At 30.9% G+C, this 12,630-nt stretch overlaps 2 protein-coding genes across 3 annotated transcripts; both read right to left on the reverse strand.

Annotated features, from left to right (window-relative positions):
• Nucleotides 1-8,155: 8,155 nt before the first annotated feature.
• On the reverse strand, nt 8,156-9,512 carry LOC123693909 (cytochrome c oxidase assembly protein COX20, mitochondrial). Its single transcript, XM_045639176.1, has 2 exons — nt 9,045-9,512; nt 8,156-8,769 (listed from the first exon to the last, which is right to left on the reverse strand). The coding sequence occupies exons 1-2, from the start codon at nt 9,093-9,095 to the stop codon at nt 8,455-8,457; spliced, it is 366 nt and encodes a 121-aa protein (XP_045495132.1). The 5' UTR covers nt 9,096-9,512; the 3' UTR covers nt 8,156-8,454.
• Nucleotides 9,513-9,820: 308 nt separating this feature from the next.
• Nucleotides 9,821-12,252, reverse strand: LOC123693908 (TATA-box-binding protein-like). 2 transcript variants are annotated; one of them, XM_045639174.1, is made up of 6 exons: nt 11,945-12,252; nt 11,523-11,830; nt 11,138-11,284; nt 10,792-10,888; nt 10,335-10,533; nt 9,821-10,038 (listed from the first exon to the last, which is right to left on the reverse strand). In XM_045639174.1, the coding sequence occupies exons 1-6, from the start codon at nt 11,984-11,986 to the stop codon at nt 9,962-9,964; spliced, it is 870 nt and encodes a 289-aa protein (XP_045495130.1). In that variant the 5' UTR covers nt 11,987-12,252; the 3' UTR covers nt 9,821-9,961. The 2 variants fall into 2 exon arrangements, with proteins under 2 accessions (XP_045495130.1, XP_045495131.1); XM_045639175.1 differs by having other exon boundaries at nt 11,523-11,864.
• Between the last annotated feature and the right edge of the window lie 378 nt (nt 12,253-12,630).

Consider the following 12,630-nt stretch of genomic DNA (forward strand, 5'->3'; position numbering starts at 1 on the left):
CTTATTTCTCCCACAACAAAGTCTTCTCTTTCTCTTTTTTCGTCTTCTTTCACTACCTATTAGTTCAGGATCCATCGCCCATTTTTGCAAGTGACTACTATCAAGCTGATTTTCCGTGAGTAGCTTTATTTTGATGAGACGCCCAATAATTTCGTGTACGAAACTCTCGATTGTGGTAGCTAACAGAGATAACAAGGATAAAAATTTTGATTTGATGGTTCTCAAATATTTATTACGCAATTTGTTGTCTGTTGAATTATATAAACATTAACTAAGTGAAAACAAAAAAATCAGCTTGTTAGTAATCATTTATGATGACCTCGTTATCGATACACTTTGGAAAGGGGGATTCTTTGAACAAACCATAGATTTTGTAGGACAAATATTTTTTCGAATAATTTAGATTCAAAAATCTAATCAGTAGATTAGATTTTTGATTGAATTTTTTTTTGTTTTTGATGTTCAATTGAGATTGAACAAAAAAAAATTCAGTTAACTAGTAATAAATATTTGAGAACCATCAAATCAAAAAATATTTTACTTGTTATCTCTGTTAGCTACCACAATAGAGAGTTTCGTAGTTCGTACACGAAATTATTGGGCGTCTCATCAAAATAAAGCTACAAACGGAAAATTAGCTTGATAGTAGTCACTTGCAAAAATGGGCGATGGATCCTGAACTATATAGATATCAAATCATACCATAGCCCATATACGTTCCCACTGCTGAGACACAGGCCTCCTATGAGCGTAGCTATAGTGGGTAGGTACAGGCCACTACGCTGGCCAAGTGCGTGTTGGATTACGGCCTGATTATGAACTATTTCGGTTTCCTCAGGATGTTTTCCTTCACCGTTCGAGCTGTGGTGATGTTACAACATGCGGAGATAAATTGAAAAATCAATTTATGTCTCGAAGGACTCGAACCCCGGACTTATCGATGCAAAGTCCGAGGTCTCACCACTGCTCGAAATAAATAAATAGTATAAAATAAATAAATAATGATATTTATTACCTATTATCCGTCTAATGTCTAGATATAATATATTGTCTAGATAGGGAAATAAAAATACTCAAGAAGTTTGCATGTTGTTGCAAACTACACCTATACGTAGGATTATTAGTTAGGTACCGTGTTAGTAGAGCACATATACCGTAAGTAAATAAATACGATAACAATGATGGTAAAGATAACAGGAGCTATTAGCCATGATGATAATTTATTAGAACAGTAAACAGCTATAATTGTATAGCTACAGAAAAGACGGTTATTTAAAATATACAGTTTAACAACATAGACATTTTTTTCGCACATCTAAGTACATTTTAGTTATGAAGGCACGATGGTACAATAATACAAGGACTTACTTAAAAATATAATAATATTATGTTTCATAATATAAATATTATGTTTTAATTGCTCTTTTATAAATTAATTGATAAAACATTATCTTCTCGAACATCTTATGAATGAATTCTGAATCTACTTATAGTTTTTTTTTTTAATCGTTTACCACAATATAATATTATCTGTCAACTGTGTATCTTCATTATTTTTTTATTCAAAGTAATATAATATATTATATGCACCTTGTTTTTACGACACCTAATAATAGAATTCGATATGTATTTAAATATGGAATCAGAGTTCTATTTTATTTTCCAGGTCAAATAAATTAGGAAAGAGGGAACAAAGTAATGACAAGTTCAAACATTGTAACTATAATGGATAAAAATTTTGTAATTACATTATATTTTCTTTATTAAGTCTGCTTTTATAATGCTGGCTGCTGCCCTAGTTTGAAGGTTAATAACTTGGATAAATATATATTTTATAGATGTCTATATATGACCAGGCTTATGCTTCGGGACAGAGGAAGGATCGAAAACTTAATCATATAATTAGAACATTGCCGATTAGTTAGGTACCTACTCTATCGTCAAAGTTCATGTAATTTTGTGAATATTAGATTTCAGACGGCATTAGACATGAGAAATATAATATAATAGTAATTCTCAGATCTTATCTAGGTGCCATGAATTTTGATACGACTTATCGAATTACTCGTCCAACACTTTACCGATATCAGATACAAATACCTACTTAAAAGTTGACTTGTTCTTATGAGGCTGTTCACTTTAGGTAAAGTTACCAATGGTTACTGGTACAGTTTCACATATTATTCTACTTGACTGTTGACACCATTTCCAACGTCTATTTAATGTTTTTATTACCTCTAGATTAGATACGTATTGCAAGAATTTTGCTGCTATTGCGTTAATATAAAAAATAATACCTAAACTAGGAATAATAACTACTTATATTTAAGTACATTTATAGAAATTCAATGATAATTACTAATTAGATTGATTTCACAGAAGCTTCATTAACTTTCAAAAATTTTATCAAGGGACCAACGAAACCATGTTAGATACCTGAAGTTTATACCTAGGCCCAAATATTTAGCATTTAGTTCAATCGTGCGCTACAGCTGGTTCAAAATGAAATAAATCTCGATCGAAAATTTCAATATTATATAATTTTTATAATAATATCATCGATTAGTATACAGGGTTAGTTTTCAATGACCGGCCAAATTTTCAGAAATGGTTCAGAATCGATAACATTTTCGATCTAATGAAAAAAAAACCGTTTTTTTTTTTAATTAGATTTCATTCCTGTCCGCCACTAAAAAGCGAACGTGTGGACATTACAAAAGCACATTTCAGTTCAACAACCTAGATAGGTAGAAGTTAGCACACACACACAGGTAGAAGTTAGTACACGAAATTGGCCATTAGTTCAAACAGTACGTCATAATTAAGCCAGATAAAATGGGCCTGTTATCAGAGCCTAAAACATTCGGGTCTAACTAATGACAATAATCGGAATCAATTCAAGACCCTCGTTACAAATCGGTGCCTTCAATCCCACTGAGTGATTTGTCAAAATAAATCCCACTGCTATTTGTCAGGCACTCTAGATAACAATGGAGACGTACCGGTATCTGAGGTTATTCATTAGTCCTGTCTAATGTAGGAGTTTTACTCGGTAGTATTTAATATGAGAGTAGGTAGGTACAGGTACATTTACTTAAATCTTAAAGATGTCCACGAGTAACTGTAAAATCTGACTACGAATTTGTGCTTTAAAAAGTGACGTGTAGAACACGATGTCTATTCAGGACATCATCATAACATGTAAATAATCTGATGCTCAAATGATAATTGATTTAAAATAACAGTAAATGAGATATTACCGACTTAATCCTAAAGATCAAGTCGTTAATTGAATCAGATGGGAAGTGACTTTTTTCCTACAATACGGGGTTCATTGCGACTGTTATCGATATTTTAAAACTGATGTGAACTGAACCGATGCGCGCACGCACACAAGTGCATTGATTATCGCGTGTTTACGATTTAGGAAATTTTTAAGACATTTTCAAATGAATGCTATTATTTTTTTTTTATTCGACAATAATATTTCAAATGTACCTTTGGTTTAATATCTAGATCTTAATTTTAAATTTTGGCTGGTCATTGAAAACTAACCCTGTATAAAACTCGAATTGGTTGCAAAGTTGTCGTTCAAGATCGAGGTCAAATCAAAATAATTTCAATCGAATTAAAAACAAAATACGCGTTAAAAAATTACTATAGTTAAGTATATCTTCCTGTGCAGATAAGATGCGCACTAATAAACGCAACCACTACCGCCAGCCAGACAGCCCGGACTCTAACCGAATTCGAAATAGCAAGAGAAACAGCATATCAAAAACCCAACTATACTAAAATGACTTTTTTTAAAACGTTGGTAGCTCCCGTACCATTAATACAAAAACCAAAATTATTATGTCATTTCAATAACTTGATAGACATTTTACATATTATTGTAACCTAAATATCTCATAGAATTAATTTTATTAACCTACCTAAAGCCTTGGCCACGCACTTTGAATGTGAACTTAGCATAAGCAAGTACCTAGGTAGTTACTAGTTATCCACCAGCCACAATCATGACTGCATTAAATTAAGTACGATTTAGTGTAGCCACGTAGCTAATCCTACTAATATTATAAATGCGAAAGTTTGTATAGATGTATGGATGTATCATGTATGGATGTTTGTTACTCTTTCACGTAAAAACTACTGAACCGATTACAATGAAAGGAGAATGACCACGGGTGGTATCGGTAAAATTTTAGTTGTGCCACGTATTCGTGATATTGTTAATTCCTATTTGTATTTATAATGATCATATGTATCACTATTAAGTCTTAATTATACCGGATAAATTGAAATAATAGTAAAAGTTTTTGTTTTGAAACATGTATGACCACGTATGGAATCGGTAAAATACTAGTTGTGTCACGTGTTCGTGATCTTGTTAATTCTTATTTGTATTTATAATGATCGTATTTATCAATATTAAGTCGTAATTATACCGAATAAATAGAAATAAAAGTAAAAGTTTTTGTTTTGACACATATATCTATCTCTCTTGCAAGCGTCATGTTATGTTTCTATTTGAAATTATTAATGTGTTCGACGCATTGTTCGACGTTATTTATTTTGAAATAATGTTTATTACGATTTACTTTTCACATTTGTCTTGTAAATTAAAATATTACCTATGTAATAAATGTAAAACTTAACGTTCATCGTTAGTTTAAACTCGATAAAGTATTTTTTGAAGTGTTGAATAAAACTATTGTTTTATTTTTATTGTCGCGAACTGCGGCTTATTTACATAAAAACTTTAATCATATCTAAAAGTACTAATATCAAACTTTACATTGAGCTATATTTCATCTTGACACAATAAGTTTGATTGCGATACCAAGTTCCATAGTCACTTGGGCAATCTCCTTTAGCACACATATAGAGGGTAACTTGGATTAACACATAGGATAGTTTTTATCCCGGAAATCCCACGGGAACGGGAACTATGCGGGTTTTCCTTTGCAAACGCGGGCGAAGCCGCGGGCGGAAATCTAGTGTATCAAAATGCTAAAAACATCCTCATAAATGCGAAAGTTTGTGAGGATGGATGGATGGATGTTTGTTAGGTACCTACTCTTCAATAAGCAAAAGCCTTCGTCTCATTTAGGAAGTTAATTATTACCTAATTCAATCATTGCTGCAAAATCCGTTTTGTACCATGCAAGGTTCTTATAATTTGGTATTTAAATTTACAAGCCGTAATTAATTGTCTTTATTTGTATAATGCTACACATAAATAGTGATGTGCAAAATTATTTAAGTCATTAAATTTTGTGCTCATAATGAACAAGGTAAACCTACTAAGTTTACCTGCATTTGATTTCGTAAAACCTGAAAATTTATCTGTGAATCATCTCATGTAAATTTACTATCTACCTAAACATAAACAACCTACTTAGACAACCAACAAACCTACTGAAAATTAAATTATAACACGACGATATCTGTAGTGATAGTTAAGCAGTTTTCACTAATTTATTACGATGTCTAACTCAGTAGCTACCTATTCATTTCCTTGATTTCATCTGGTTAGTGAGATATGACTCTTCGCCAAAAACGGTCTTTTGCCTTTTACGCGGTCAAATTCGCGAGCAGACACTAGTCTTTCTAAATGTACGAAGCTACAGGGACATAATATTACATAATATGGTCTAAGATCCGAACATAAGGCGAAATTCAACGGCGTGATAATAGAATGAGACCAATTTTATAATTAATTTAGTCTATTAAAAAATGTATTAAAAATGGGTTGACTTGGAAAATCCTGGACAGGACATTTTTAATGAATTAAAAAAAAACATTTATTTTATTTTTTTATTAATTGCAGTTTCGAGATAATAAAACAATTTTGTAATAAAACAGTGCTGACATAATTTTTTTTCATCATCCTATCAAGTGAAAATAACTGGTACCGACATACCTGTTTACACCGGCCAACCTAGCCGTTTGTCCCGGTAAATATTAGAAAACGACTATGACTGCACATTCTGTAGGGTTCATACTTTAAGTCTATTATATTTTTTTTTAATATTATCTTGATACTGCAATTAATTAAAAAAAAATGGTTTTTTTTTAATTCATTAAAAATGTCCTGTCCAGGATTTTCTCAGTCAACCCATTTTTAATACATTTTTTAATAGACTAAATTTATTATAAAATTGGTCTCATTCTATTATCACGCCGTTGAATTTCGCCTTATGTTCGGATCTTAAATAATAAATAATAAAACACCGGGCCGTAATTGCTACTATTTAGGTAATTACGCACATATCAATCAGTATACCTACTAAATTGTTCAAGCATGTAACATAACTAGGTAAACGAGTTGAAAACGTTTTTAACGGTTAATTAAGTTCTGTAATGTTGTCGGTTCATTACCGGAGAGAAAATATTTCGTAAAACTAGGGGTGAATTTATGGAAATAGGACAGGTCAGACTAAATAGAATGTGGTTCCTATAAATCTACTTCCAAAACCCCCGCAACTCCCAATCAAAAATCTAGTTAGAAATAACATTTTGTAATAAAAAGCAGATATTAACCCAATTTGAAATAATTCTACTGTATGTAGAAAAATAAAATAATCAATATAAATAAAATAACAATAATTTCCAGGGCAAAATAACAATATTTTCACCGCAGGGCATGTATTTTTGCATGTATTTTTGTCACATGTAGACCTCAGTTCAAGGTTTCTTTTGGTACTAAACAGAGCTTCTTATAACGCCTGCATATAATATAGAAAAATAAAAACGCAAATCAATAAAATTTACAATACTTTCGCCTCTATCGAGAATATCGAAAATTTCAAAAAGGGATAATTTGCGCCTGTAATCAGTACATATATATTCGCAACCTAATAAATTATCCAGTATAGGTATCTATTTTTTATACGAATTTATTTCTTTCCGTCGGCCGCGAAAATTCCAATATTTTAAATATTTTTTTTAAATCGTGTTTTTGGAATACGCGGGCGGAAGCCTAGTTTCCAATAAAACAAGAATGTCACTTTTTCGGGCCTAAAAACATAATATAGTGCAATGGTCTGCCCCACCCTGTGCCAAGGGCTGGTTTGGTTACACTCATGGTTCGAAGCAGATGACCACACTGTAAATTTATTTATAACAGATTTTTTTATTCAGTAGTTATCGCCGCTTTTAACGTTCAGCATGCGATGATTACCTAGTGTATTTACTGAAATATTGAATGTATTACGTGAAGAATTTTTTTTTTTCTTTTTGTTTAGTTAAACAATTAGGTACTCAAACGCAATCGCGTGTTAAAGAATTGTATTATAGATTTAATACTTCGAACGAGTCTCTTGAAAGAACTCGTGTTAACACGATAACCTAAAATGACCTACAATCCGTGTTTACATTGAATATCAGAGAATTTTCAAGGCTTGTATGTGCATCTGCATTGTTTACAATGATTTATTTCCTTTAACCCTTAACTTCTATAATCATTTCGGAAGTGAAATGAATACTTTAAATTCAAAATTAAATTTTGTTTGAGGGTAGGTATTCAAAAAAGTCTTGTAGGTAAGTTTACTGTCGGACTCGCAGAACCATTGATTACTTTATTAAATTTAATCTCGACTTCTTTGCGCATATATTCAACTTTTCGATGTACATATATTATACAAATATTATAAAGCTAAAGAGTTTGTTTGTTTGTTTATCCCAGGAACTACTGATCCGATTTGAAAAATAATTTCGGTGTTCAATAGCCCATTTATCGAGGAAAGGGTTTTCTATTCTTGTATTGACGGTACCAATATATCGACTGTTTCCTTTTCAAATATCTAGGTCTTTTACGGATTCTTTTATTCTAAGGATTAAAGACGACTACTTATATCAAACAAAACTAAAAATTTACCATCAAGGCAGATTACTTCTTTGTCTCATATAATCACATTATATTTGATGTCGTAATTCGTAAAAACGATTATCCTCTCGATCTTAGGTAAGAAAAGGCTAAAAGAACCTGGTGAAAATATTCATGAAAATGTTACAAATAAACTCAGAATTAATTTAAACTGAATTAATTTTTCTGGTGGGGTTTAACGGTTATTTAACATTGTCACTAAAACACGAAAAATCTGAAGAAAATTAAAATTAAATTAAAATAGTACTTACAAACATAATAATATGCGGTTAAATTATAAAATTTATTTAATACAAATTTTTACATATTATGATTACATTATACTACATTATAAATACCTACTTAAATCTCTGAATACTTTTAACAATAGCACTTTTTATGTTATATTAACTAAAAATTCCATTATTTATTTAATTAACATGAATGAATGTTTGTCCATTTGTCAGAATAGTATCACCTGTCTCTCTCTCACAATAAATATTTCATGTTAAAGTTATTTCATTTTACCTTGAATTAAAAGATGCTATTGGAATAGTATTTGATTGTAACAAGATATTTCATATTTAAGCTGATTTAAGGATACCTTTACTTTCTAATTCTTTTTCTACAGCTGTACCTTCATACATTATCTTATCTTTCAATGCTTCTTGTAACATTTGTGCATCGAATCTCTGTTGTGACCATTGCCACCTGCAATAGGACCAATACAACAATGTTGTTGTTGCAAAAGCCCCAACTCCAACATGCTGTGATAGCATTGGCTTTGAGGTCTTCATAAATGATGCAAATCCAACACCTATGCCTGTGGCAATGCCGCTTAAGAAGCTGTCTCGAAAACACGGTATTTTTGACAAATCACGACCAAACAGTACTAAACCCTGAAAAATACATTTTTAATCAATTTCTTTTAACATTCACAAATTTTCTTTATAATAAGTAGGTAAAATAATTATTAATTGTAAAAAACTCATAAAAAACTTTACCTCATAACCTATTCAAGTGAGTAATAACAAACATAATATGTATTTTGTTTATTTATTAATTATTCTTACAGTGAAATTATAATAAGATACATAGGTTAAAGGCTTTTATTACAATAATTAATCTAAGCAATTAACATAATATGTATTAATAATTAATAATACATTCCCACCTGTTTTTCTTCTTCATCTTCTTCTAACATTGATTTTACAACTGTATCCATTATTAAAACTTTAGTGTCGTAACTTTTACGTAGAGATATAGCATACAATTATTTATAAAGCAAAGGAAATATTATTTTAAATATGAAAATTTAAAAGCCTGGAATAGGAATGGGAACAAAATATAACATCCAGCTGATTGCCAATACGTCAAACTCAAATGACACTACGTCAGCGGTCACTGTCAATATGACGTCAAAACCACAGAGCAAGTTATAGGTCAAAACTCGAAAATATTATCAAATATTGCCATCACTCATAAGTCAAACACCACCGATATGTGGTGCCAGTGCATAAAATCAAAGTTTATTATTACGAGCACCGTTACGAGATTAATGAAGTGCTTTTAACTGAACTGTAGTTGTCTTAATATATATTATATATATAAATCTCGTGTCACAATGTTTGTCCTCAATGGACTCCTAAACCACTTAACCGATTATAATAAAATTCGCACACCATGTGGAGTTCGTTCCAACTTGAGAGATAGGATAGTTTAAATCTCAAATCTTAGAGAAAGCGGGCGAAGCCGCGGGCGGTAAGCTAGTATATTATATGGTTTAAAACAAATGGCTAAGTAGGCATATACATGCCTACTTAGCCTAATAGCATAATTACAAAAGATAATGTAACAACAAGAAAACAAAACTCTTCCAACTCCACTTATCATTTTCTATTATTGACTCTTCAGTCTTGAGAGAACTAAGTTTGAATTATAATTTCATAATTAAAAAAATAATAATTTATTATAATCAGTATTAAAATGAATATTATGACCTATGGCTATAAACAACATCTTATAGCAAGGATCCCTGGAATTAATCATATGTGTTACTGTTCTTTTCTTGTTTTTCATGTCCCAATTTTATTAATTCTTTCTGTAACTTCTTAAAATTGGATATATGATGTCTAAAGATTCATTTATTTCACCTCGAGATTTGCCACCTGCAAAGAAAAAAATACTTTACAAGCTGAGTCATATTATTTGATCAAACTAACTCACATGAAAATGTTTTTTTAGAATTATTTTGTTAATTTTTCTAAACCCCTATCCTTCTTTCTTCATTCTATTCACACGATGATTTAAAAATATCAGAGAACAAATTTTGCTTAATTATTGATTTTAACAAATACTCTTGTGGGACCTTTCCCAGTTAATATTATTAAACTGACATTCCTTGAGTACTTATTTAATTTGTAAATCTATCAAAAATAACTATGATTGTGAAAGATACTGATACCTGTTATAACCATTTTTCCATTAACAAATATAAGGAGAACCACTCTTGGCCGTACCATCCTATATACAAGGCCAGGAAATAGTTCTGGTTCGTATGACGCAAATTGTCCATGTGCTTGTTGCAGTGCCTCTAACCTTATTGGAAATCTTAAGTCAGCAGTAGCGATGAAATTTTGTACTTTGTAATTTAAAAATTTTGCCTAAAATTTTTACAAATATTAATGTAATAAAATGTTAAAATAATCTGTAAATAAGATAAACATTATTTTTCCAAATTTAAATACTACCACAACTATTTTGAAATAATGTGCTCCTTTCCTGCAACTTTTCAAACATTTCTGTCTATGTTTTTTGACATAAATAAAGTTAAATGTGTAAATGTAATTTTTAATAGCAATATTTAAAGTAGGATCACACACTCTTTCCTATTCAGGTTGAAATAAAAAATACAAACATACTGGAAATCCTAACTTCTGTATAATTCTTGCAAACTTTCTAGCAGATATATATGCATCATGCTCATTTCTTGCACCTGTACATACTATTTTTCCTGACCTAAAAAAATCATTGTCATAAAAATCTGTAAGTAGTCATTGATTTAATTTTCTTTATCAAATTAAAAAGTATTTATAAAGAGGATTTAATAATATAATCTGAATGTTTAATATATTTTTGCAACTGCCAAGCATAAATGTCTTTTTATCATTATCATTTTATTGATTCTGAGCCCCAGAAGTGAATACAATATGTACATAAAATGTATACCAAACCTGTATAGGCAGATGTAATTAAAGTTCAACTTACCTAAAAACTAATGCTGTAGCTCTAGGCTCCAATATTTTCATTACAACTCCATGAAATCTTGCTGGATTATATTCTGAATATCTTGTTCTACAGTAAATGTCCAATAAATTTAGTTCACATCCCAAACTAACTGTAGAAACACAATTCCTAAAAATAATATAAAAATAAAGACTTGGTCACCCGGCTCTAAAAAGCAAATTGTGAATTTATTCATACATTTTATAATGCAATTTTTCCAGTAGGTATAACCTGCAAACAATAAAAAGGCCAATGTATCAAGCCTTTACTGTATTATATTATACATTTGAATAAGTTTAGGTATGAAGAAATAGCAAAAAACATAAATTAAATAAAAATAAGAAATAGAATATGTATTAAAACTTACTGTAATTTAACACTACTTTTAACTTGACTTGCAGCACTTGCCATAGGGGTAATCGCAGTCATTGATGAATGTGGGTTGACTATTTGTGGTGTAAAAGACCTATTAGTAGGTGTCAAGGCTACTTCACCTACAATTCTTGTTTGAGATGAAGTCTGGCTTCCTGATGCAGCATCGTCACTTTTGTAGTTTGGAGTTGTTAAGTGACTACTCTTCATATTACTATCAGTATCAGTTTTATTGCACTGACCTTTACTTTCTTGAGTTGAGTCCATTGTTACTGTGGTATCCATTGCTTTAGAAGTTGTCTCCTTAGCCAAAATTAAAAAAAAAAATGTAAAAATACTGGAATGCAATACCTAGACATCGTTATTTTATACTTCAGTTTACTGAATCCTCTTTGATAATAATGCAGTCATATTTACCGGACCAGTAAGTGACGAATTAATTGAAGTAGTTGTATCCATATTTCAATATTTTTATTTTTTCATACAACTTTTATTGAACTAGTTTATTTACACAACCAAATACGAAAAAAATTAAATCATTCTAGTTAATTCATAAAAAAACTTGGAATAAATAATATTTATTATTTTAATTGTATCAGAAATAAGTTATAATTTCAAATAAACTATCAATACATATATATGAAGGCTTTGCACATTATAACAATAATTATTTCCAAAAAATCACTTTCCACAACATTGCAAACAATTGCAAACGTCAAACCTCAACGAAGGCAACTGTCAAACACATGTGCATGGTGCAATGTCAAATGAGCAACAGATAACTCAATTACCTATAACCACAGAGCAAGTAACCTATAACCACCTATAACCAAGCCTATATCTTATGCCTCCTCTACACTACTCGCGAAGTTCCGCGGCGAAGTACTTGGCCGAAGTTGACTGAAGTCCGCGGTGCTACACAACACACTCGTTCAACTTCGCGAGGAGCGCATTCGCTCATATTCAGAACGCACTTCGGGTAACTTCGTGCCCTTTGACTCAGGCACAAAAACCGACAACAAACGGAAGTCGGCCGAGGCGAGGTAAAGTTGGACGAAGTAAGCCGAACTGCCTCTCTACATTATTCTATTCGTCTAACCTCG

The sequence above is a fragment of the Colias croceus genome, chromosome 8 (genome assembly GCF_905220415.1).
Source record: "Colias croceus chromosome 8, ilColCroc2.1".
Taxonomy (NCBI): Eukaryota; Metazoa; Arthropoda; class Insecta; order Lepidoptera; family Pieridae; genus Colias; species Colias croceus.

Excerpts from the sequence above, each read along its gene's own strand:
- LOC123693909 (XM_045639176.1), bottom strand. The coding sequence starts at position 9,095 with ATGGATACAGTTGTAAAATCAATGTTAGAAGAAGATGAAGAAGAAAAA. Across the intron at positions 8,770-9,044 it reads AAGATGAAGAAGAAAAACAG|GGTTTAGTACTGTTTGGTCG; the intron begins GTGGGAATGTAT and ends TGTATTTTTCAG.
- LOC123693908 (XM_045639174.1), bottom strand. The coding sequence starts at position 11,986 with ATGGATACAACTACTTCAATTAATTCGTCACTTACTGGTCCG. Across the intron at positions 11,285-11,522 it reads AAAAGTAGTGTTAAATTACA|GAATTGTGTTTCTACAGTTA; the intron begins GTAAGTTTTAAT and ends TATTATTTTTAG. Across the intron at positions 10,889-11,137 it reads GCTACAGCATTAGTTTTTAG|GTCAGGAAAAATAGTATGTA; the intron begins GTAAGTTGAACT and ends TGATTTTTTTAG.